General features: G+C 39.4%; 1 protein-coding gene across 1 annotated transcript; it reads left to right on the top strand.

The window, feature by feature from the left end:
• The first annotated feature begins 1,489 nt into the window (after positions 1-1,489).
• On the top strand, positions 1,490-18,750 carry ATP6V1G3 (ATPase H+ transporting V1 subunit G3). Its single transcript, XM_034780457.1, has 3 exons — positions 1,490-1,584; positions 9,564-9,664; positions 17,843-18,750. Exons 1-3 carry the CDS (start codon positions 1,503-1,505, stop codon positions 18,014-18,016), a joined length of 357 nt encoding a protein of 118 aa, XP_034636348.1. The 5' UTR covers positions 1,490-1,502; the 3' UTR covers positions 18,017-18,750.
• The last annotated feature ends 8,549 nt before the right edge of the window (positions 18,751-27,299 follow it).

Below are 27,299 nucleotides of genomic sequence, written 5' to 3'. Positions count from 1 at the left end.
TACAGTAAACTTTAAAAATATGCAGCTGCATCCTCTACAAATAGTCTGAGTGTTGTCTTGAACAGCTATAACCGGCTTGTGATTTCAACCCGAGATGGGCTGTCATCTCATGTGGTATGTGGGAGAGGGAGAAGCAATATGGGCAATATGTACTTCCCCTGGGTAAGATTCAGTGTGCAGAACCACTCTACACTATTGCAGTAACAAAAGGAAACAACCTCCTTTTCACTCTCCCCGGGCTCCTGCCATTTGGAGCCCAGTGAAAGAGAGAAATAGGACAAGAGGTTTCTCTCTTTCCATTCTCCCTCAAGCATGCAGCCACTTGGAAAAGAGAGCTTCATAGCAACAATAGGCAGTTTCTCACAAGGGCCAGATAACAGCCTTGCAGCATGCAAGCAGTACAGAGCAGCTGCCCTGGGGAGCTCCAGAGAAGAAAGGGCCTTGGAGCAAGAGCCAACAGCAGAAAGAACCAGAGACATTAATTCAGCTCAATAAACCAACTGAATCACAATGTCGAATGATCCCTAGCCCTTACACAGGTGAATGGAGGAAGCATGGAAGGATTGGTTATTCAAATATCTTTTCAAATACTTTACAGTGCTTGACTGTAAAGATTCCAAATTTGAGCTGTGTGGCTTGCTTGTGACTGGTGAAACGGGGAACGGAAACAATGGCACATGATCTAAGCAGATTAGCATGCATGCACTATTGGCACTCACAGGCGTGACTATCATTTTGCTTAACTGGAATCAAACCCAGGACCAACAAAGTTATGAGCATAAGCCTCTAGCTTAAGCTACAGGGTTGAATCACCTCAGTGGTAGCTGTAGCAGCCTCAGTCTCTATGGGTCAGACACAAGCGGGGATGCAGCAAGGCATACACTGAAAGTGGTTTACACATGCTTGCTTAAACTTTAATGTCTGCAAATTCTCGTGCTTGGAACTTTGAAATTCATTTTCTGCCAGTAAAACTAACATTTCCAGGGAATGCAAACACAAAGAGGCACAAGCACAGTTATATTTATTGGCCCGGGTCTACTTTGTTGGCCCTATTATTCTGACATCGTGCCCATGGAAACTGCTATTAAAAGAAAACTGCAGTAAATCAAAATCTTTTTTTGTTCCTGATCCCACTAACAAGAGTTTAACAACTAAATTCTGCTTCAGCAGAGGGTTTATTTTTAAATAAACCTCCTAAAACTGTAAGTTTGGAGCATCATTCCCTTATTTTCCACAGTGCTTTAATCAACTCATTATAGGTATTGTGTGACCTAGAGAAGGAGAGAATCTCTATAACCAGTCATCATGGGTTTCCAGATTCCACCCTTTGTTGTTCTTGCACAACAACAATCTGCCCAAAGCAGGCTGGACTGGTGCAAATCGGATGGGTCTTGTACTGTATGTTGACACAACAAAATGCACAAAATGAAGAGGTAGGCAATGGTATATAATTCCCTTGCACTCCCAGTTATTACAAAGTCACAATAGACCCAAACATCAGCATGACCAGCCAGTCCCAGGGAATCCAGCAGCTTTTACAGGCAGAAAAACGTGCCAAAGACAAACTAGAAGAAGCCAAAAAGAGTAAGTATCTGGCCTGGGTTTATTGTATTTTCCCGCTGAATACTCATTAGATAAAAACCGCAGTATTTATTTTTAAATGTTGGGTTCTTTTTCCTGGCCAACGCAGCTGAGCTGCCCTGGAAGGTATTGCAATTTGCTGCTGGTTTAGCCCAGATGCAAATTACTATCCCCCAGAGCAAATGGGAAGCAGGAAAGGTATTGTACCTGTCAGCGCCACTATCTAGCCCTAAATGAAGTCAATGTGAGTTTTGCCAGAGTTAGGCCCTTAGTTATGATAACTTAAAGCTTGTGGCTGCTTACTTTTGATTTGGAGGAATTTTTTTAAAAGTTAGTCAGCCAAAGGAATATTTCCAAATCAAGAACCCAGATAATTGATAAGCATAATTATATACATGCACTTAAACTGTGCCCATACTTAGTCAGGACCTAAGATGCCAGGTGCACTTACTCTGCTGTGCATGAACATACATTCCTACGGTCATCACCTCAACCACTGCCACACCACATGGGATATTCGCAGAGCCTTTTTAGCTTAAAACACCTTCCAAACCCCTTGGAGCCAGAAACTGACATCAGAAAGCTAAGTGCTTCTGACAGTGCTGAGGCACTGGGATTAGCGTTAGAGTCTGGAAATACAGAAACCCAGCTATTGTTTTGTCAAAGTTACAAAACATGTATATTGATCAAGTACCTGCTTCATCTATATTATTTTTAAGCAAATTATGTTTGTCTCCTCTTTAAGAATTATTGGTGAAGAGGAAACAACTAGAACCTGTCCCTGACGTGAACTATTTTATTATTTAGTATCAGAAACAGGGCAAAAGATAAGATCTTTCTCTAAAAAGGACAAATTTGAAGTACCAGATTCACTCACAACCTAAAGAAATGGGACAGATTTTTGTCTGTATGCTAAATATTGCAATCTGTGCCTATTAGTGTAAATGACAAAACTCTCAATGACTTAAATGCAAGTAAGGTCAGGCCTTAGCAAGATTCCCATTTGGGATTTCTAAAATCTAGTTTACAAAGAGATTGTGTACCAAGATTTCTAAGATCTAGTTTGCAAAGCGATTGTGTACCCGTATGGTCATTTTGGTTAGGAGGATGCTTTTTTTACTGTAATAATTAAACTGGGACAGCCCCTAGTGTGCACACAGTATAACTGGTGCTTTATATTAGTATAACAGTCTCCTTCCCTTACAGGAATAGCTATAGTAGTGTAGGTATAGTCTACAGTAGAAAAGTGTAGCAATACCAGAAAAACTTCCTAATATAGACACAGTTTTTACCAGCAAAAATGTGCTTTTGGCAACGGTTTCTAGCAGGTACCCAAACAAAATAAGGTAAACCAGCAATCAGATTATTTTGCCAATATAGCTGCATCTACACTAGGGCTTTTGCTGGTATATCAGTGGTCTATCCATGGTATTTTCAGAATTCTTCTATGAACCATAATTTAAAGCATTATAGTTTTTTATTCATTGTTTGAATGTCCAGGTTTCATAGCAGTAATTTAACACAGACCGGATATACTAGTCTAAATCCAGAATAATTTCAACAACTTCAAAAGAATCACTCTGGATTTAGACCTATGTAAATGACAGCAGAATTTGACTTATGGTTTGAAAGAAATAAAATAGAATGTAAACAAAAAACCCAAATATTTCTGAAACAGTCATTTAAAAATACTAATGTATCTGTTATAATTATCACTTAACAGGTAACCTGTGCACATAGTCATTTGTAAAGCAAATCAAGCATATTCTGTTTCAATTCAGAAAACACCAGCTCTAAGCCAATTTGTACCAGTTAACATCAGAAGATCCTGCTCACAGGTTGGCAATCAGCAAATCTTAGTTTAAAGTAAAACAATGAACTTGTCCTATCTGTTCTAATGCAACCCTTTCTATGTTAACTGTAAATATGACCTACATTGAAAAACAGCTGTTGTGCAACTGCTCCAGTGGATTTTGCAAAGGGGATAAACAAATGTCTTCTGGAGCCTAGAATGAGACTACCAACGCATTGCATACATCCCAGAAACAACCTTTGAACCCAAATCTCCCTTTAAAATTCTGCCATCTTGTCTCCCCTATTTTCACTAATAATTACCCAGCTCTCAAAAATAAACATGCATTGTCAGAGCAGGGATGTCAGTCCACCAAGGCTCCTTTTGGACAAAACAAGAGAGGAAAAAAACACTAATAGAAATAAGTTTTTAAAAACAAATGATGTATTTGGCCTTTTCTTGGTTAATATCTGGTATATATTTCATGTAATATAAAAACTGCAAATACTGATCCACTAACCTATATTAAATTTTTATAAAGTGCGGCATATCCTCCTCAAATTAGTATTCCAAATACCTACATAACAGACAATTTAATGTGGTCTTGAAACTAAAATGTTCTATTTTTTTTTTTTTTTTTTAAGAATGACATTTTAGTGCTTGGCAAATTACAATCATGTCATTCACATGTAGAAACTTACCAGAGAATCCTCAATTATGTATTTGAAATTTCAAAGCCTATTTGAGCAAGGCAGCTTTAGTTGAATGGAAAATAAGATACAATTTTTTTTTGATTAAAGTAAAATGTGGCATTTGCAGAAATGACCAACTTACCATGATTTAATTTTTATGCATGACCTCACAAATCTGCAGCAGTCCTAAAAATCTCATCAATACTTTACTAATCAAGGCTAGTATATTACTATTAAAGAACTACTGCACCAAGAGTACATTTTTTTCCTGATGCTACTTAACAATACTTTCCAGCTGAATAGAGGAAATGAAGACTAATAAAGGGCTACCGAATCACAACAGGTGAAACTGAAGCCTGGTCAGCATGATGGCAGTGCAGTGGGGTGAGAGCCCCCTCTCGGCACCACCTTTCAGGGGATGGGAGCATCACAGAAGGTGAAGCAGCTTCAGCAGAACTGCTATGTCCCTTCCCGTACAGGTGGATGAGAGGTGGTGGGGAGTGGGCAGAGCCAGTGCTCTGTTCTGCTGCCTATGCTCCCCTCCCCCCAGTAAATGTGCCCTTTCAATTAAATTCTCTTGGTCGAAGATCTGTTTGTTGTTGCTGAAGCTGGTGGCCATGGTTTTTGGTCAAAACTTCAGGTCAGCATAATTATACATTTACACACACACACACACACATACACACCATGTCAAAATTATTTTCACTATATTCATTGATTATTTTTGCCCCTCCTGAAATGAATATAGCAAATCTCTCTTTGTCATCAAGTTGGCCTCCCTGCCTTCAGCTATCTCCAGCTGACGCTTCTCAGTAGTCTTGACTGAATTTCAGTTTGGTGCCACCACTAAACATGTAGGACCAGAACCACTGACTTGAGCAGAGCTATATTGATTTGCATCAGACGAGCATCTGACCCATAAAATCACCTGTATCCCTGAACAATAGGCCTAACTTTGAAAAGCACGACTTGTTGTGCAGATAGGGTAGCAGACAAGAGTTTATGTTAGACAAACTGATTCATTAATTTTCGCTTGCCTCTAGTGAAACAGCAGGTTTAGATCTAGTTAATACTTAATTAAATCAGGTGCAGTATATGCACTATCACATACAGAGGCAGCAATGTACACTAGCAGCAATTTACCCGCAGCTCTTCCAAAACAAAGTCACTGGTGTGCCATGACCAATGGTATCATGGAGAAACTAAATGGCTGCCACTGTTAAGTGACAACCAGTGTGTGGCAGCAGATACAGTATATCTTACACATCTTACTAGAACACAGTAAAAAAAATCTCAGTTTTTTTTTTCTTCATCAGATTAATTACCAAAACCAAAGAAATCCAATTTTGTAATGTGTCTTAGTTTATTTAATATGGGGTCAGGAGGGATTGTTTGTGACCAAATGTGTAACAAATGTACTAGAGATGGGCCCCAGCTGGAACCCCAAATTTGAAACTCCCCCAGACTTAAGGGTAGCTTAGTTTGTTCTCGAGATCCAAACCCAGATTGTGAGTGATGTACATCAGCACAGCTCCCATCAAAGTCAATTGGAGTTCTGCAGGTTTACATCTGCTGAGAACTTGGCACCCTCATTTAATTATAAAGGGGTAGCTCTATAAAGCTTTAACTGGAAACCCAGATCTGAAGACCTTCAAATTTAGAGGGGTTGTGTTTCAAAATAAAGACCCAACCCCAGCTCCAAATTCTGTTGCTCAGGCCAATCTCAAGCATTTACATGAGTCATTCAGTCCATGCTTACTGCTTCTGGATATTTGGAGCAGTATCAGAACCTGATGTAGCAAGGTCTGATTCAAGAAATACAACCTGTGGAAAAGAATATACTTTAATCTTAAATGGATAAAAAAATGTCCATCCTCTGCCCTTCTCTACAAACTCCTAGCAATTTCCAGTGACATGTGGACTCTGACAAGTGTAATTAAGTAAACAGAAAAACATTCCACAAGATGGGCTGATGTTCAGTAAATCCACCAGGTTATACACTGTGTATTGCTCCTTCTGTATAAAGGCTTTCTATAATCACACCTGATCTCTCCTTGAATCCTACAATAAGCACATTCAGTGAGTCAAGTAGCCCATAAATCAATACGAAGCTTTAAAAGGAATTTAGTGTGTTTGATATTTCTCTGCTTCTAAATCTATTCACTGAAATGCTGGTAGTGACTTGGGACTGGCCTGCCCACTGAGCAGATAATTTACCCCGGATCAGTCACTTATACTTAGAATTTTCTTGAGTTACAGACCCATTAAAAGCACTTTTTCTGGAAAACTTCAGATTAGTTTTTGAGCTATGCTTAGGAGAGTTATATTCCTCTGTTACATCTGATATGGCTTCATATGTACAGAACAACTGAAACAAATCCACGGTAGCATGCTGAAAAACAGAAGAAATGATCAATTGCCTCAAGCCTGATGCTGTTTTCTGAACTGAATCATGTACCAAAAGTGGATAGTTAGGACCTCAATGTATTCTTACTGACACCCGTTTTACAACAGTGATTTCAATGGAGTTACTCCTGATTTACACTGCTGCAACTGACATTAGAATCAGGCCTTTAGTGTCTAGCAGACTGTGAAAAAATGGCATTTAAGGATTACATGCAGGGGAATTTTAGTAGGATAGATTCAAAATGTGGCACATATCTTGGCAAGTTTCACTGTAAGAGCAGATTAAAGCTTATCAAAACACTTAATAATGTATAAAGGCCTGGCATATTTAAGGGTAGTGGGGGAGGGGTTGTGGGATTGGCTGGTTTTATCTTAGAAATATAAGAAACATCAACTCTTAGCGCTCTGCTTTTGCTGGAGAACTTTTCCGGGGGTTTCAGAAAAGGAATTTTTTTTAACTTTCACACTTTAATTGAAGGAGTGTGCGTGTGATGAACCTTTTGCTCCAAAGCATTAATAAGTGTAAAGTTGTGAATAGGTGTAACCAAAAAAAAGATCTTTTAAACAGACTAAGACTTGCTTTCTTAAATGCTCAACGTTCACTCCCATGGCTCTTGGGTGTGTGAGAACAAATGATTTTTTGGATCATTAACTGAAACAAAAATTGAAAATAAATTGGTTCAAGTCAACCCAAAACAAATATTTCTGGCAAACTGAAAAAGTAAAAAAATATCATTTTTGCTCAGCTTGAAACAAAATACTTAATTTGAGTGGCTTTTACCTATTTTAAATAAAGCTGAAGTAAAATTTCAAATTTAATGACATTTAAAATAAAAATCTAAACATTTTGTTTTGAAAACATCAACATGAAATGTTTCAATTTTTTGGATTTTTTTTTTACCAAAACAATCCAGCAAATTTTATGCAAATTCACAAAATGTTTTGATTGACCAGAATCTACAATTTTTGGCACACACACACACACACACAAAGTTTCATCTGAAAAATGTCATTGTGCTTTGCTTGTGATATCATCATTTCATTAATTCATAAATCATCATAGAGTCTTCCAGGCATGACAAGACCAAATATAAAAACAAAAAAGACAAACCCATTTCTTTTTCCCATTGGGGATCAGCTTTAGATCTAGCATTTTATAGCTCCCTCCAGGAGAGCAATTTTTATAGTGGGGGTGCTGAGAGCCATTGAACCAAACTGTAAACCACCAGCACCCCTAGTTCCAGCAACTATGGTTCCCTCAGCTGAAAAGTGCTGGTTTCCCACAAAGTAGTTCGTGGAGAATTTGTAGGATCCCGTAGGGATTAGGGGTATTTTGCCAAAATCCTATAAAACAAATACACATATAAACATCAAATTCCAGCAGTTATCACAAGTTCACCACTTGTTTCATGTTCCAATTCCATAAGCAACATATTTCTACTAATTTTTTCTCTTTCCTCCTACACCTAGCATCCCATCAGACCCAGGAGTTACATATATCATATCCAACTCTGCAATGATTTTACATGCTGTGAGTACTCATTGACATCAATGGGACTGCTCACAGTGTGTAAAGTTAAGCATGTGCATAAGTCATTTCAGAATCAGGGCCTTAGTCTTTATTACAGCCTAAGGGCCACTTAGCATAATACAGTAAAAGCTGTGTTCTCCATCACTTTATCAACCAGAAAGCTCTATTAACCGGCATTTCTGATATCTCCCCATACAAAGACTCAATCTAGTAACCAGGACTAGTATATTGCCCAGGAGGTTATGAAAGTGCACATTCTGCATTCTACTTTTATGCAAAAGAGGCAGAAGACAAGTAAGCAAGCTGGTATCAGGGATTTATTCAAAAAAGCAGCTTCCAGGATGTGTCATAGGGTCATTAGATATTTCGGCCCAATCTCCTACACCTTCTACATCTACAGTGATAATTGATGTTGATAATGATGACCCTGAGGAACTGCAAGATCCTGAAGTGCTTTCTGAATAATCAAAGAAAGATTAAATTATGTTCAGTATAGTTTTAATGTTAAGTGTACTTTTAGTGATCTGGGTGTATGCCATGCACTTCCCATAGTGATATGTAGTGTCATAAGATAACCTACTGTATAGAAAACTTTACCCGTATACACCTAAGTGCTTCAAGAAACCAAGCACTCTGCAGTGCAGTACTACTACTGGATTGGTAAGTACCGGTATACTATTTAATACTTGATTCATTTTATTGTATTCTAATTCTTTGAAAATTGGTATTCCATTGGTAAGTATAACTCTTAGCTAACCGCACTTCCCCCTCCCCCACCCATTCCTAACATTCCAGATAACAAAGATTTTACTGTAATAAATAAATAAATAAATACAATCTTGATTTTGCCATCACTTTCATGTTTCCACACATTAGTGCACAAAAGCTGCTTTGATATCCTCTGTGTCTTAATCACCCACCTGTGCATTTTACAAATTGAAAGGGGGCCGGGCAATACAATGTAAATGTTGCAACTTAGTTTGCTAGTGGCTGAGCTGTATCTTCAAAGTGCCTTGAAAATTTGCCAGCATTAAATAGAATCCAGTTGGTGTGGACTGAAGGGTTCCTGGCAGCAAGTCAATACAGCAAATCTTACAGAATAATGTCTCTTCCAATCAGTGACAACTCAAACCTGTTCTCTGGTTGCTACTGTTGGCAATTAAACAAAGATAAGTATTTTATTTAAACATGAAGCAGTGATAAGAAATTGTCATTTATGTTGTGATAAAGAACTCAGTTGAAAATGCCGTATGCTATATTGTTGACAAACCTACACATTTTTTATGATTGTTGTGTACTTGTGGATAAGAAGGGCCTGATATCATAAATTGGGCACTTTAGTGACTTAGGAGCACAAGTTCTATTGACTTTCAATGGAACTTGTGTTCCCTAAATCATTTAGGCACTCCTGAAAATCTTACCAGTAATCCACATGCAATCAAAATTCTCAAGTACTTTACTGGGGATTCAGTACATGGAATACTATGCTGTGTAGAGACAACCATCTCTTCAGGCACAATGCTAATTTCAAAGTAATCCTATGTTTCCTCTCTCTGTCCAGGAAAGGGAAAGAGATTGAAGCAAGCCAAAGAAGAAGCCATAGCAGAGATAGACCACTATAGGTTACAGAGGGAGAGGGAATTCAGGCACAAACAATCTAATGTAAGTAAGAAGCTTACATACATATTTCACAGAGGGTCTGATTCAATGTCCATGGAAGTCAATAGAGAAGGGGAGGAAATGATTCAGTAAGCATTGTATTAAGTCCTTACTGTAGATCCTTTGTGTACGGTACACTATCAGCTGGCCAAGAATTCATAATGACTAAATTTACTTATTCACTGAAAATATTAGAGATGGGGCTGGACTGCAAAGTTTGGCTCTTTTCACAGACTTCAGGGACTTTTGGATCTGGGACTTTGGACCTAAACCTTTCTAAAATTCAAGACTGTTCAGATTCTGGGGATCATTCAGGCCCATCCCTTGGGAAATAAGCCGATTTTTTTTTTTTAGTAAAAAAGGGAAGCACCAGAAAAGGGGGTCGGCTTATGAAGGGGTATAGAGAGAGAGCGGTGGGACACATCCCCTCCCCCCAACAGAGGGAGCAAGGAGAGGCACCACAGCCAGCAGAGCCAGAACGGAAGAGGCGGGGCCAGAGTCTTTCCGCTTCTGGCCACGCTGCTCTCCCCTCAGCCTCTGAAGCAGCTGCGGCTCCGGGGCTGGCAGGCTGCAGCCGTGCCACTCGGTTCTGCCCCCCAGAGCAGGCTGTGGCTGTGCTGCCTGGCCTGCCAGAGCACGCTGCATCCGTGCCGCCCAGCCCAGCCTGCTGGAACATGCTGCGGCCGCACCGCCCGGTCTGGCCCACCAGACAGGCTGCAGCCGCGCTGCTCAGCCTGCTGGAGCAGCTCCAGCCAGGCCAGAAACATCCTCCCCTGGCCCTCTCCAGTTAAGGTGGGAAGGAATGGGATGGGGAGAGTGTGGGGGTCCCGGGCTAGGGGTTGGGTCATGTGGGGCGGTGGTCACAGAGGTTACTCCCCTGACCCCCAGCGTCTCCTCCCCAAAAAATGTCCCCACCAGTTGCTGTCTTGGCCCATCAAGGTAAGCAGCTGGCGTGCCGGGATACTTTGTTTACTTAGGTTTACCTCTGTGCCTGCGGACACTCGAGGTGAAGAAACCATCCTAATGGCCTGGGAGCCAAAGTTTGCTGACCCCTGAATTATAGGGTCGGCTTATGAACGGGTCATAAAAATTTTCCATTTTTATGTATCCATCTTGGGGAGGTCGGCTTATAAACGAACCAGCTTATGATCGAGTATATACATATAATGCACATATTTTTTAAAAAGTGCCTTCAGTTTCTCTTTTTTAATGCCAGGCAGATTTTCTATTAACCTCAGAGCAGAAGCTGGAGTAAGGTACAATTTTGGTTGCTAACTAATATACAAAGAGTTGAAGCTGCAGTGACTTATTGATGTCAATGGGGACCTTTCCACTGACTTCAGAAGGCTTTGGGTCAAGCCCTTTGAAAAGCTATTGTGTTTATTCATTTATAGTGTTGGACAAAATTTTACAGGCAGAACTTTTTTCAGTAAAAAATGCAGATTCAGCAATACCACAATGTTTTACAAGTTTGTGTTTATGTTATCAAAGTTTGGTTGCAAAAAACAAAACAAAACAAAAAACAGAATTCTGATCAAATGTGAACATTTTGTTTTGGAAAATTTTTGGTTTGAAATGACTTTACATTGCAACATTTCCTTAATTTGTTTATATACATAAAAATCCAAAATGATCTTTCTTTTAACTTTTTGATTCACCAAAAAGTTGAAAAATTTTCATTTTTGGTCCAAGCCAAACAATTTTTTTTTTACTTTTTTAAACTGTCAGTGAAATGAAAAATCTATTCTTTATCTAGGTTCTGATAATTTAATCTTAGCTTCCAACTACGCACACAGCAACATCTGTTCAAAACTGATTTTTTTCATTACATTTTTCAGAGTAAAACAGTAATCTGGCTGGCATTTTTGCACCTGAATTTCTGAAGTTTAGTAAATTTTAGATATTCCATCATTTTGCAATTTTCTTTGCTGTTTTCATGAAGGGGTATCACAAACTATTCTCTTTGCTTTACCGGACTTCCTTTTTTGTCTGATTCCGTGTAAAGCTACAACAGTTGAATGGGGCAGGGAGGAGGAGAAGAAGTCAAATTTATCAGCTTGTCACTTCAGCCAGAGTGTCAGTTCCAAGAGATAATGTCACAGTAAAGCAGGCAGACTTGTACTGCACATACTATTTCAGATTTTTACTGACAATTTAAAAAAAAGGTAAAATATCTTTCAGATGTGTTCACCTTCAAGCCAGAATGAGAGAATCTGTCGTCTGATGTCTGAAACAGCAAAGGAGAAAGAAATTTCTCTGTGCATCACTTTGAGCACATTTTTTTCATTACACCCACAATTAGCCCATTGAGTTAATATTGTAGATTGTGGAGTGAAGCAGTTTACACAAGAAGCCAAGAGCACATACGGCTCTTCCAATGCCAGCATGTTGTAAACAATCATTACAGCTCTCCTTCACTTTCCCTGACCCCATTATGTCGGACATTTGTCTGTCCCAGAAGAATGACAACATTATTAACCCAAGCCTGGAGGGCAGTAAGGAGGTCAGTGCCAGAGCAGTGGTCACTAACTAGTTCATTGTGCTGGCTCATGTATTCCTATGCAAACATTTATAATTCCACAGTTATTACAGCCACATTTAAAGTTACCATTGTACTTAGCATCTTGAATGTGGCTCGTTAGAGACATGTTGGACTAAATTCTGTGCTGACTCACACCCCAGCCACAACATATTAGACCATAATAAATAACAACAGTAAACAACAATTAGTATTGAATAAGAGTGATAATTGCTAATATCCACTTTAGCAATGTGCAAAATTTGAGCACAGATCTGGATCCAAAATTTGCCAAACGGGCCTCTCTTTGTTATCTTTGTAACAGACTAAATCAACTCTCTCCCACGGATTCTAACTTTGGGGTGTACAAAATCCACTGCTGAATTTTGAGACTCTCTCTCATTGTGAAATAATACTATGGCCCTTCCACATGAGGAGCTCCAAGAGCTTGATAAACATGAATGAATTAAGCCTAAGAAATGGGGTGTAAATAAGTGCATAATTTACCTGGTTAATTTAAACTACAATGAACAGGTTGCACAACATCCTTAAGGGATGGCACCTACCTATGGAGGTACAAGGCCTGATGCTGATCTCATTCATACCAGACGTAAGATTAGAAGCAACACTATGGAAGTCATTGGTCTGATACTGGTGTAAAATCCTCAAAGTCAAAACAGATCATAACTTAAATACAATATCGAATGAAGTTCAATAATATGAAGGGTTTGGAACTCAGTAGCAGAAAAGAAAGAACATGAAAAAATCCAGGCAGAAATTCAATCATTAATTAACTTAAAATACTGTATTTTTTTCCTATGGTGTGAATTAAGGGGGAGGGGTCCCTGGTGTGGAGGAGGATCCGCCTAAGTGTGTAGTAATGCTCTTGAGCATTTTCCATGGGGTTGGTTTGGAGACAACATCTAGCTACTCTGAATCTGCAGAAAGTTCTCTCTATGGAGATGGCTCATTATGTGGAAGGAGTCAGATCTTTCCCAAGTAAAGGCCCTCAGGGTTTGGCCCAAAGTTAAGATACATATAATGCTAATTAATATCCTCAGAAAAATAATTATTACAGATAATAATAATCCCTTTAAAATTTTATGTTTCCTTTTATTTCTCTCAAACTAGCAAAAGTTTTAATTCTATATTATGGACCAATTGCTTACTAGATGCTACTTAGAAAATGAATATAATTTCAATGGAAATCCTTCTAAAGGAGAATCTTAATTCATTCACCTTGTCATCTTTGAAGGCAAAATTGGGCTGAAGTCACAAGGAAAAAGTCACAAGGGGAGCAGCAAGAGACCACTGATTTGGTTGACTTCATATACCCTCTACACACACAAACATGCATCATTTGAAAGCTTATTATGTCTACTTTAAGATGAGGTATGATGTGGACCTGTCAAGCTGAATTGCTTACCTGCAAACATTTGATTTGCAGTATAAGCTGCATACACATCAGCATCAACAAGAAGCTCTAGAAATCCTGCATCCCCCCAGAATTTCCCAATACATGCTATAAAACAGCACAGAGTACAAATCATATTGGTACCAAGTTCATTTGAGAGAGTCCATTTCTCTTGCCGAGCAACAGCATACAGCTGCCGATTCTTGGTGTCAGTGACATGCTGCTATCCTAGAGTGGCTGACATTTCAGCACTGTAGGACAGACTGTGGCCCTGGCAGCTGTCTTGGCATCCACAATAGGTGCATATGCAACTGCTGTGTAGGTGCTTTTCTTTGTTGCAAGCTATCAATATCATTTGGTATTGGCAGGACATCACGAGGTAGTAGTCTTAAAGACACCAGGAGAAATCTCGGACAGTGCTCATTGGTAGGTAACAAAAGTTTATTTTCTCAAGTACTTTTTCATGGCAAGTCAGTTCTGGACGTGTTCTAGTTTTTCAAATGCTGCACACTGCATCAGAGACTCTGATTACCCGGGGAGACCAAGTGACTTTTCTTTCCCAGGATTCAGTGAATTTCTCATGATGCTGGACTATCTGCAGACTGTTCTTGAAATAGCACTCTAGCCACTGAATAGAAGGTATTCTTTCCATCACTGGTCTCTTTGTTGATGTCTATACTATCATCTCCTTCGTGGATGAGATTTCCACCAGCATGAAGTGGTTCAATTCCATTTGGAATGGGCACACTTCCCTGGAGTCTTTCTACTTCAGTTTTTGCAGCATTAATCATGAATTGCCTTAGCTCACCATAATGGATGCAGAATCCCTGAAGATGTTGTATGTCAATTAAACTGCATGACCCAAACTCATGTGTAGCTGTGTAGTAAGGCTTATGTGTAATGGTGTGATAATTTTGTAACCGTTTAACTACTATGCACTGTGCAACTGAGAAGCAACTCCTCTGACGGTCTTCTGAGGTATGACACTCATTGCTGGCTGAGTTATATGCCTCTTTAGTCAGCAACCAAAGGACAAACTCCTGCACTAACTGGGGTACAAATGCAGCTAACCTCTGTAAACTGCAATCACCTGGTTTTGGATAATATGCTGAGGATTTCATTTTGGCTATTTCAGACCGAAGGACTGAAGTAACATTATGCAAAACCACTTGTTCATTTGAAAGCTGTTCATCAGGCTCACTCACCAGAAGAATATCTTTAAAACATTTGGATGACTTAAGTTCCTGCTTCAGATGACTAGCAGCTTAGATACCATCAGCTAATGTCATTGCACTGCACAGAATGATGGTAGACATGCCTTGTCCATGCTGTGCGTGGAATGAATTTGCAAAACTGCAATGTTGTTTCTAATCTTACCTGTAATTTGGGACTGGAATAGCTTGCAGTTTCTACATCCGAGAGAAGTAGAGCTTTATATCTTTGTAGCAGCTTGGACCGGAGAAGAGCCTTCTTGTTTCACATAAGATCATTGTCTTCTCTTCAATCAGCTGATGAAATGCAGTGTCATAAGTGTAACTAGATGGTTTTGCTTTAAGATTTATTTTACATAAGTAGGAAGAAAGGCATGTTGAGTGATACAGTGCATCCTTAGCAATCAAGGCTTCCACACATAGTCTGTGCAATATGGCATCATCTCCTCTTTGAAGTGCTGCCTCCCTTACACTGGTTGCTCTCTCAAATGTTTCTAATTTACAAAATTTCTTATTTTTCTTGTGTGTTTCTCTCAAGTAAACAATGCACTGGGATCAAACACAGGAGGATGTGCTTGCTCTGGTGGCTATGGAAGCACGTGAACATGATGCTCTCTGCTCAGATTCAGAGTCTGTTTTCTTTCCTGGGTTCAAAACATCCCGGACGTGTGCCAAATTTAACTTGCTTGTGTTTTTTCCAAAAGCAGCCTTGATAGCACATTGCCTAAACTAGAAAACTCATCCAGTCGCCAGCAATACAATTCATCTCTCCTGGCTTCTGCTGGCAGCATCACAGAATTCTGTGCAGCACTGGTGGCTTCTGACAGTTTTGCATTCTTTTGATTTTTTTGACAAATAGCACATTTTTCAATGTTTGTGGGAAGTCTTTTTCTCTGACATAAGCTTTAAGGGACTTGTATCCTCCACATCTTCATATATTTCCCTGTGGAGGTAAAATTTCCAAGGTATATTGTTAGTATTATCACAACCACTACCACCATTTCTCATTTGTAGACATATACAAACATGTGCTAAATTCGATATAGATTAGATCTATGTTAGTATCAAAATTGCCATTTCCATTTAGTGAGCACTTGATTGAAGCCCAGCATGTAGCTGTGTATTGTCATCTCTAACATTAATACTGAGCTGTGAATAATTACATTTAAAAAGCTAGATTCTAGAATATTTCAATGGTTTATACTACATGCATAGGCAATTACAAATTAAAATCTCTACCAAGCAAACTATTTGCTATATTGTATGTACGAAAGCTTATAAATGGAGGAGCATTACATTAGGAATTCACATGCATTTATATCCACCCACTATGCAGTATAAACCATTGGCACATAATCTGCTACTACTGGTGCCCAACCTTCAGCAAGAGACTGACCTTGTCAGCAAATTTCAATTGAAAATATAGGAAACTACTATAATCACTTGTGAGACACTTTGACAATTCAGAATATGAAAAGCAAAAACATTTCATGTAAGTATATTGCAGTATGTTGATATTCACCCTTTTTATCACATGCTAAACAGCATCATCATTTCTGAAAAGAAAAACAAACTTGGCCATGCAAAACCAATATATATTTTTAATACATTGTCATTTGCTAGCTTTGACCAATAAACAACACATTGAGGTGTTGAAATTAACAAACAGTATTTGTGGAACTGTGCAAAAAAAAGGACATTCAATTTGGGTACCATTGTTTCACTTCACCTTCAGGCTTACAGCAACACATGACAGCTCTACATCAGACCTCATCTATAAACACATAAAATAAACTTTCCAATGATATATGATGAGGATATGTACATTCAACTCCAAAAATATGACCCTTTTTGGAGAATTGCTGCTCACCTATATCATCCCTTGTATCTGTGACCATTGGACCACATCACACAACCACAACACAATTTGCCCCAACAAGTAGCCTCTGCTCAAGAGAACCACAGGACTGAAACAATAGTAGGGGTGTGCCTTGGAACCACAAAACCTACAATTCATACTGTATATTGCTCCTTTATCACACCCACAGGGTGTTCTCTTTAGCTCTGGGTAGCTACTGTATATTGCACTATTTTTAGAATTATCGGCAGCAACAGCCAGGAGAAAAACTGGAACTCATATGGAAAAGCCCTATAGATTTTAATACTGATGACAACAACTGGATTCTATAGCGATCTAATAGGCTATCATTCTCTAGTTATTTCTTTTCCCAAGTTTTATGAGCCATCCTACAGCAGGGAATATAATTTTTGATTAAACTCTATAGGACTTTTCTATAAGGGAAGGACACTCACAGGAAGTTGGGGCACTGGAGGGATGAAGTCACAAATTTGGAATGTGTGCATCTGTTTATAACATAACCTTGCGAAAACGTTCAACTAGTCTAGAAAGAAGGGAAGGTACAATTACATTTGAAGCGAATGTCCTAATATTTACTGTGCCAGAAGCTGTCTGGTATTTGGCCAGATAAGAAAATGTAATATTAAAAGGCCTCAAATGAGGCCTATTGAGGGTTATACATCAGTAACTATTGAAGACATTTCAGTGCTTGAGAAACACAAAGCCTTCATTTATTTTATTTATTTATCAGGAAGCATTCCCATCTTCCACACTTCAAAAGCCCTGGTTTTCATTAATTTTGTGAGCTCAAACAAACCTACCAGTGATAGAACATAGTGGATTAATCAATGAAATGAAAATATTCAAAAAATGTTATAGAAGAGAAAAAACTCTTAGTAGAGTAAACATTGTACCCAACAGTGACATTGGAAATCTGCACTATGTGGGGATGTGTTCCATTGCTAACGAGTATCCAAAGAGTTCCCATTAATCCTGTTTATTATGTTTATGGTTTAATCTAGTTTAAACCTGACTCTTACAGAGCATTGTGAAAGGTTTGCATAATGTTTATGTTCGGGGATAGAAAAACATTCTTAGAGGCTGCCCCAGCTACAGTAAACACGGCTGTGATGTAAGCCTTTATTTTGCTCATAGGGTTTCTCTTGTTTTGCCTTTGTAGATAATGGGATCCCAAGGTAACCTCTCCACTAAAATAGAAGAGCAAACAACAGAAAAAATCCGAGACATCACCAATAGCTTCCACAAGTACATGGAAAACGTAATGAAACAACTTTTGAACATGGTATATGACATCAAGCCTGAAATCCACCCAAACTACAGAGACACAGTTTAAATCCCATTGATGTGTGCATGTATCAACAGAAGGCACACTGTTTTCCTAGTAACCCAAATCATCATCTCCTTTATGGGATTGTCTGTATGTGAAAGAGAAATACTAAGCCCAAAGCACACTGCCACACACAATGTTTTTGGGGGGATAAAATTCTACGAGGTTTCACAAGCATTTGGTGGAATGGATTTGTTTTTCCTATTGATAGCTATTACCCTGTCATTTAAATAGTAGAAAGCCGACAACAGCAGAATAAGTGATTATTTGACACTGACAGCTTTTTAGTGGGTGTCTTTATTTCTTTTCTTATATAAAATGTTCTGTACTACTTGGTGTGTTGCATGAAATCATTTGTCCCAATCTTTAGTACACTTAAAATGATCAGATATGTGATAATGTTTCATTTTACTTAAAATGAAAGAACTTCTCTCTTGTTTTGAGCAAATGGACTGTGTTGGTTATAGGGATTATAGGAGCAAACTCTTTCAGTTTCCTGTATGCATTTGCAATGACCTGTCTAGAATAATGAGACAGACAAGGTGGGTGACCAACACAACTACAACAACGCTACATGCAATAACATAGGTCATATTTCCACAGTGGTGGCTCTTCGTAATTTGTGAAGTGTAAATGCACAATATAGTTCTGGCTGATTTTATATATTTACCTGCCCATGCCACTCTCAAAGAATTGTCCTACTGTTAAATTGCACCATATACCCTACAGGTTTTACTTTAGGTCTGAAATCAATATAAATTATTTATACTAATAATGAAATAGCTTTAGCTCAAGATACATAATAGAATATCTGTCATTAAGCAAAAAGATATATATATATATATTATGTATCTTGAGCTAAAGCTATTTCATTACTAGTATAAATCAGATAGATATATATAAATAAAAGGTAGGGCTGGTTTCTGCAATCCTTACATTGAATACTACGTAAATCCATGAGGAGTTTCATTCATTGAAGTCAAATTACTTAGGGCCAGATCCTGTTGCTTTTACATTGGGCCAGATTCTCCCATCTTTACTCACCTTGAGTAGTATGTGAGTCCTCAAATAGCTCCATTGATTTCGTGGAGTAGAGTACTACCCAAGAAGAGAATAGCCGAATCTGGCCCATCCTGATCCAGTCCCTTAGCAGTCATTGGGAAAACTCCCATTAACTTCAATTGGATTTTGATCAGGCCCTATGTCATAAGCCCAGCTGAAGGCTTGTTTTCATTAGAAAATTATGTCAAGTTAGATCATAACCTAAGGAATTGCAATAACTAGCAAAACAATTACCATGACTTTTTTAGTCTAATTAGACTGAAACAAGTTGTGTTCCACTTTGTGTCAGTGGGTCATAGGCAAATCCTTCTTCCAGTTAGGTTTACCCAGGTGACATGGCATTAAACACAGCTTTTCTCTGTGCAGAGACACTGCACTGCCATAGTAAACTGTGTCAGTTAAGGCTGTGTCCTAATTCTATATAATCATCTAGTGAAAACAAGTGCTGATTATTTCATTTTCTGTGGTTGCTTATGCTCTGTGTATACAAGCATACTTCAGACATGAAAAATTATGTCTGTTCTGAATTCCAGACTAAGAGAATGCTGAGTATCAAGGAAAATGTTTTGTGGGTGGCTTCTTAGCAGTTGCTAACAGAGCACTTATTCTGCTGTTTCAAAATGAAAAGATACACTGATTTGCTAGTGGAATGAAGATACGGTGTGTGTTAAAACAATTCAGGGAGAATGGTATAAGACAATTTCTTGTAATGGTTGCAACTTAAAAGTGTGGAATAAAATAGTTTTCAGAAAGTTTTAAAGCTTTTCAGACAGAGGATTATCTTCTAATTTCAGTTACTCTGGTGTAATGTCAAAATAAGTACAGTGATTTTAGTGGAGGTCAGGTACTCCAAATGTACACTGGATTAACTGAACCTGGTGTACAATGTAGAGGATAACTAACTTAATTGTACAACTCTAGACCATAGGGGACATTTTTCCTCATCTCGAGTAGAGCCTGATCCAAAGCCCAGGGAAGTAAGTGGAAAGACTCCCCTTTATTTGAATCGGGTCCCTACAGATGGATTGCGAAGCATGTGGATAGATATTTTTGAGCATTTTAATGATACTTTGTAAAGTGAACCTTCTCTTCAGGAAACAACAAGCACTGAACCTAAATGTTCCCTATTCAACTAAGCACATTGTCAATGAGGCACAAGTGCACATCACAGGAGTGAAGAAATAAATATATAAATAAATTGTAAGAGCCCCACAGCTGTGAATGTGGCAACAGTTCAGATTGCATCATGCATTCCCCCAAGAGACACTTTTGCACCTGTTTAGAGAAATCTATTAAAGTCTGCTCTGAGTGTCTAAGGGGACATGATTACAAAAATAATAAAGATCAAGTGTTAGGTGCTGCCATATGGGAGGAGGATAAGTGTAAGTGATAAACAGTTTAGGTGGATTGAGTAGGCCTCGGAAGTATAGATGTATGGTGAGATGACCCAAGAGGTAAGCATGCATGAGTCCTGCAGATGTTTTGAGGAGGACATCAATGGCATAGCAAAAAGCACATGTTCTCCTCATGCCCTGTCTCTCCCCCTCCTCCTGTGGCTGTGCTGATGTTCTGAAGAAAGGAGAAGAAACTATTTAAATTCATTTATACCTTTAAAAAAAAAGTCATTCAATTTTTCTCCAAATAAATTTTGTGATACTTATGTCCAGGTTCAGGATGTCAAATTTGGAACTTCTGCTACTGCTCTCCTGGGCCGCCACTCATCTCTCACTGACACTTGCCATTGTGTTCATGGTTTTTCCAGCTTCTTCTCTGGGGTGACCCATGGCCCTCCCCTTCTAAACAAATACATGTAGCTTTTCAGTGTTATAGAGTCAGATGCAGAATCCAAGGTGTCACAATGTTGTGTCCATTTCAAGCAAAATTGTGATACACACCTATTGTATGGAGGACAGTGGGAAATTGCCATAGTTCTGTGGATGGCAACCTGGGAAACACAGCAGAAATAGTTGTTCAAATGGCCTGCAATCTGAAACACACCTCACTTCAAAAGCTCTGCACAATTCTGCTTCTGCTTATAACTCTGCTATCATTTCCTCTTACTCCTGCTCTTGCTGTACATGCTCAGTGCAAGTCTACCCTTCCCCCTACTTCTCCTTTCACTCAGTTTTGTTTCTTGACCTTAAGCCACCCTTTATGTCCATATATGTTCTAAATGACCCACACACACACAGACTTACTTTATTCTAATCTCTACTTAAAACACACTTATTTTGTGAATCCAACATAGCCACAAATCACCATTCAAGTAAATAAAAGGTTGTTACAAGGAGGAGGGAGAAGAATTGTTCTTCTTAACCTCTGAGGCTAGGGCAAGAAGCAATGGGCTTAAATTGCAGCAAGGGAAGTTTAGGTTGGACATTATGAAAAACTTCCTAATTGTCAGGGTGATTAAGCACTGGAATAAATTGCCTAGGGACGTTGTGGAATCTCCATCACTGGAGATTTTTAAGAGCAGGTTGGACAAACATCTGTCAGGAATCGTCTAGATAATACTTAGTCCTGTCTTGAGGGTAGGGGACTGGACTGGATGACCTCTCAAGTTCCCTTCCAGTTTTATGATTCTATGATCTACTATAATCTTTAAACTTGGGCCTTCATTCTGCCAGGTAGTATATTTTGTGTCTATCCTGTATTGTCTGTCTTGCTTTAGGTCCAAATCCTTCTTGGGCTATTCAAGTAGTAGCAGAGATGTCTATGGGATTGTTTGTGTGAATAAACAATCCCATACAGTGCAATTCCCTTGGGACAAATCTCATGTCTTTCCCTGTGCATTGCATAGCACTGAACACACTGGCAGCACTCAGTAAGTGTGAGGCTTCCCATGTAAATGATACAGCCACACTGCTGCTCTTCTTTGCCCCAAGGGAGCACTGACACCGAATATGTTCTGTTAAGGTCTGCTGGACTCTGTCTTGAGATTGCACCTCCTCATTGCAACTCACAGGTTGTTCTCAATTAAAAAAAACAATAACAGCAGCTTTTTACTAAACAGTTTTACCTCTAAGAAATCTGCCCCTAAAGTCTCAAATTTGCTCTAGGGACACAGTGGGAGATTCGTCTCAGAGGCTTCAAATCAGGAAAGCAATGAATCAGTTGGGGCTTAAGCATGTGCTCAAAAGCTTTCGGAATAGGATTGCTTTCCTGGATCACCAAGAAGAACCATCTGTCACATAGAGAGATGAATTCACAATGAATAACTGTTTGACTCTTGAGAGATCTGAACCTTGGAAACTCATGTGCTTTCTCTGTAAATTTGCTCCAGTCCATGTTCACTGCAGGACATGGAAAGAACAGTTCTCCTCCCTCTGCTAGATGTACAGTTGTTGTATCCACCAGGCAAGGTATTAACAAACTTTAACAGAACTTTATTTACAGTGGAAATCTCTTTACCAAGCTGTAGCTGCACACTCTGTAACTCTCCCAGCCTCCTCAACTCCTCCCCCTCCTTCCTGTTTCCTGTCCTTTCAGACTCCCAACAGCCAGTGCTCCCAGTTCTAATAATACAAGCAGCATCTAAACACCACAATAGTAAAAGCCAAATTAGCCTACTGTGATTTGTCAAGATATTATGCTTTGGTGTTTTAAATGAACAGCATAAGGTTCAGGCTGCATAACCAGAATTCTGAAGGACCAAGATGCCGCCTTCTGAATTTTCAAGTACACAGAAAATCTCCCATGGGACACAGAAATGTTAATGGTAAACACTCAGAAAGAGAATCACTTTCTCCTAAAACTGAGCAAGAAAAAGAAAACAGTATTGTCCCTAAAACTACCACACATTGTTTTGTTTCTCTGCTTCACCACAGAGCTCCTGCCTACTCCACCTCTTCCTCTTTGGCTTCTAAATAAATGTTTAAAGACAAAATGCATAGATCTTGTGGAAGTGATATGAGAATCAGTGTGTGGACATAGAAGGCAGGCAAGGATTTAATACTACAGAATACATCATGAAACGTTTGATATTAAAAAGCACAAAAATCCAGCTTTTAATAATTACATTTCTAAAGCTGAGCAGATGAGGTATTTGCCCTGCAGAGAAAGGAGTGGTAAGGAAAAATATGCACCAATGGGTCTCCGACTATTATTGGAATGTTGGTGTACTAATATGATGCAATTTGGTGTATTGCTGAGCTGCATTGTATTAAAAAAAAAGTTTGCCCACTAAACAACAGTAGTATGTGAAGTGATTGTTCAGTGGTGTTTAGCAGAGCAGGGAGTAAGAGTAAATAAACCAGGGATCTGCTCCAGTTTCTGCCATTGACTCAGTGTGTAGCCTTGGACAAGTCATTTGAACTCTGTGTCACAATTTGCCTATCTGTTAAATGGGAATAATACCCCTCCATCATCATAAAGCACTTCAAGATGCTCTAAAAAAAATATTGGGCCCAATACTGCAAGTTGCTAAACACTCAACCTCAAGTTGCTAAACCAGAGGATACTCGTGAGGGTACATCTCTCACCAGCCCCTCCATTATTATCAATGACAATGACATTATCATCTTCATAATGACAACATTAACAAGAATGTAATGTTGCAAACAATTATCATCTTTCTAATCACTAGATCTTCAGCTGATGTACACTGGTGTAGCAGCATTGCTGCATTGCCAGCTAGTGCAATTTTGTCACAAGTCCACAATATAAAATGCTTTTTGAAACATCACAGTTCCTAGATTCATTCAATTAGAGGGGTATCTCTGGTTTCATTTTGTTTAAAGTAAGTTTCTAGTCCTCAGGGTTGCAGAGAAAAGCGTGAAAATGTGACCAAGTGCACCCTCAAGGATCAGAAACAAGAAGGGAAATAGAAAGAACCTGGCTGTGGTTTTGTATGTTTGTTTGGTAATCTCATGCTTTTTAGGGGCCTGGCTCATGGTTTTTGAACATTTGGGGTGGGCAAACCTGCACTGTCTTTAACGAATCTCTGTCAATTTACACCAACTGAGGATCCGGTCCTTTGTGTCTTTCCAAAATATAGCAAAGCATAGCATAGATAGAATAATACCAATTGGAACAGCAGTTACAAGTGATCCGTGAGAATACCAATTGAGCAAAACAAGTACCAAATCAGTTAGAATACCAATTACGAGACACCAAGCCAATTAGAATTCCACTTACAAACCTAATTACAATGCCAATTGCCTATTTATAAAATGATAAAATATAAAACTAATATAAAAATATTGACATTAAAATGTTTTGATTGACCCAAAATAATTTTTTTTTTTTACAGAAATTTAGTTTCATAGGAAATTTCAAAATTTTGAATTTTTGTTCCTGTTCAGAATGATGTTTTTTATGTCAGAGTTTCTCTCAGAACAGCTCTAGTGATATGTCTGCTGCACTCATAATGTTCTAGTATGCTTCATGACATCCCTTTCCCCCTACCCCAAACCAATTCCATCAAGAAGGACAGTTGCCCTCCCCAACACACTGCACATTTAGTAATATGGCAGAAATTCATAGAATCATAGAGCTGTAGGACTGGGAGAGACCTTGAGAGGTCATCTAGTCCAGTCCCCTGAACTCATGGCAGGACTAAGTTTTATCTACACCATTCCTGACAGGTGTTTGTCTAACCTGCTCTTAAAAATCTCCAATGATGGAGATTCCACAACCCCCCATGGCAATTTATTCCAGTGCTTAACCAACATGACAGGAAGTTTTTCATAATGTCCAACCTAAGCCTCCCTTGCTGCAATTTGAGCCCAGATCTTACAATAACATTGATCATTAATATTTAGACTTTGAACACAAATGCAGAGCACAGGATGGGCTCTTAGGGGGACATTTGCAAAGGCACAAAGGTGTCTAACTCGCATTGACATTCACTGAGAATTGGGTGCCTAACTGCCATTGGAACCTATAAAAGTGCCCCCTCTTATAATTATAAATGAAATCAATGGCTAAATAAATATCAGGCAATTCTCTAGGAAGGTTCCCTTGTGCCAATCTCACATCTCCTCCTCGCACTGTGTTACACAACAGGGTTTCAACACGTGTACAACTGTGTAGGGACCAAAATTTCCATTTCATGGGAAATTCCATGATTTTGACATTTGTTTTCATTCCAAATCTTGCTCCCACTGAAATCAATCACAAAACACTTGTTGATTTCAGTGGGACTAGGACTGGGTCCTAATGAATTGGTTAAATCCTCCAAAGGCTTGCAATCTAAAGTTATAAAAATGCCTCTGCTGCCTCAAAAGGAAGAGCTGCACTATAAAATATGACTTAAAACCAAACTAAGTTCCCCAGAAAAAGAGAACTAAGAAATACAGTCAAAAGCTAGGAAGGAAGTGCAATAGCTGATTTGAGTAACTCATGGCACGAACAATTATTTCCAAGTCTTTGGATTTTTTAGCTTGTGAAATGATATCCTGCTGCACTTACGCTGTCAGAGTTTCTCTAGCTGACTACACTTAAGAGATAAATGTTCATTTATGATCCATAGGGATTTAATGGCATGATTCCTATTCATGGGAGATCTGTGATTCCATCTAAATCCCTTCATGCAGGGTGGATAGTGTATCCGTAAGAGTGTCTTCCCCGTCTCAGTTTCATGAATGAATTCAGAGAGGTGTTTTTCTGACTAACCATTAAGCAATTTCCTACAGGAAAGAAAACCAAGATTTTGAGAGTTGGAATCAGTGTTAACTTGTTCGATTGTGCATATTGTAGACTGAAATTGGATCCATTCCCCTGATTTAGATTGCAACAGGATTTGTGTCAGTGGGATTTTCCATAATAAAATATATTCTGAAACCCAGATTATCAGTACACTATCACCTGCTGTTAGAGATGATCATATATATAGCATGACAAGTGTATGCATGAGGTCCTTTGCAAAACAGAATAAGACATAGTCCCTTCACCAAAGACAATTCAAGGGATCACGAGTAAAATCTTTGTATAAAATGGAGTGACCTGACCTGCTAGGGATCTATATCCTGAAGAGCTCAGGCACTGCTAGAGGAAACGTGGGAACAAGCAGAAACCTGGCACTGGCTGTGAGACCTGTGAGCCATTAGCTACTAGAGCGGGCAAATGGACCACTGATGCACAGTAACTGGTGTACCAGTTGCTTTTGCCAAGGACACTGGGACAAACCCTTCATTTTACAGTATCAAGCGGAGTGCCCCAAGGGTCGGTCCTGGCATAGGTGCCAACTTTCCCTAGCGCCAGTGGGTGCTCATGCTGTCCCGCCCCGACTCCACCCTTTCCCTGTCCCTGCCCCACCCCCATTCCAACCCCTTCTGCAAAGTCCCTGCCCCAACTCCGCCCCCCTCCCTGCCCCAATGGACCCCTCCCCCAAATCCCCACCCCAGCCTTGCCTCTTCCCCGAGCATGCGGGGTTCTCCCTCCTCCCCGACAGCCACATGAAACAGCTGTTTTGCAGTGCAAGTGCTGGGAGCTAGGGGGAAACAGCGGGCACACAACGCACTCAGGGGAGGAGGCGGGGAGACGGGGTGCTGAGCACCCACCAATTATTCCCCATGGGTGCTCCAGCCCCGGAGCACCCACGGAGTCAGCGCCTATGGGTCCTGGAGCCAGTTTTGTTCAATATCTTCATTAATGATTTGGAGGATGGCGTGGATTGCACCCTCAGCAAGTTTGCAGATGACACTAAACTGGGAGGACATGCTGGAGGATGGGGATAGGATACAGAGGGAGCTAGACAAATTATAGGATTGGGCCAAAAGAAATTTGATGAGGTTCAACAAGGACAAGTGCAGAGTCCTGCATTTAAGACAGAAGAATCCCATGCACCGCTACAGGCTGGGGACCGACTGGCTAAGCAGCACATGACCAGAGATCCGTGCACATGGTTTTCAAGCTCTGATTTCTGTGTACTTGAATGTATAGGCGTGAGTGTTTAAAAAGTGAAGGTGCAAATTTACACTTACACAAACAGGCCTTGCTCAGAAAAGCTGGCCTTTATTATATACACAAAGCAGAAAGAACCTTGGTTTCTAAGGACTGATCCAAAAGACCACTACATAATGGTACTGCATGGAACTTAATATGTCTACCTTGGAAGGATGAGATTTCAAACTGTGCATCCTGAGATCAGACATGAATCCAACCCTGAATCTTAGGCCACTCAGCCATCCTTTCCAACATTTCAGAAATAATGCCCAAAGACATGAAATAAGTACATTTCCAGGGCACCAAAAGGTAAACCATAGCAGAAAGGTCTAGTAAATGA

Source organism: Trachemys scripta, chromosome 8 (genome assembly GCF_013100865.1).
Source record: "Trachemys scripta elegans isolate TJP31775 chromosome 8, CAS_Tse_1.0, whole genome shotgun sequence".
NCBI lineage: Eukaryota > Metazoa > Chordata > Testudines > Emydidae > Trachemys > Trachemys scripta.
This window is presented reverse-complemented; position numbering and strand designations above follow the sequence as displayed.

Coding starts and splice junctions, on each gene's coding strand:
- ATP6V1G3 (XM_034780457.1), top strand. CDS start 1,503: ATGACCAGCCAGTCCCAGGGAATCCAGCAGCTTTTACAGGCAGAAAAA. Junction 1,585..9,563: donor ACTAGAAGAAGCCAAAAAGA/GTAAGTATCTGG, acceptor CTCTCTGTCCAG/GAAAGGGAAAGAGATTGAAG. Junction 9,665..17,842: donor TCAGGCACAAACAATCTAAT/GTAAGTAAGAAG, acceptor TTGCCTTTGTAG/ATAATGGGATCCCAAGGTAA.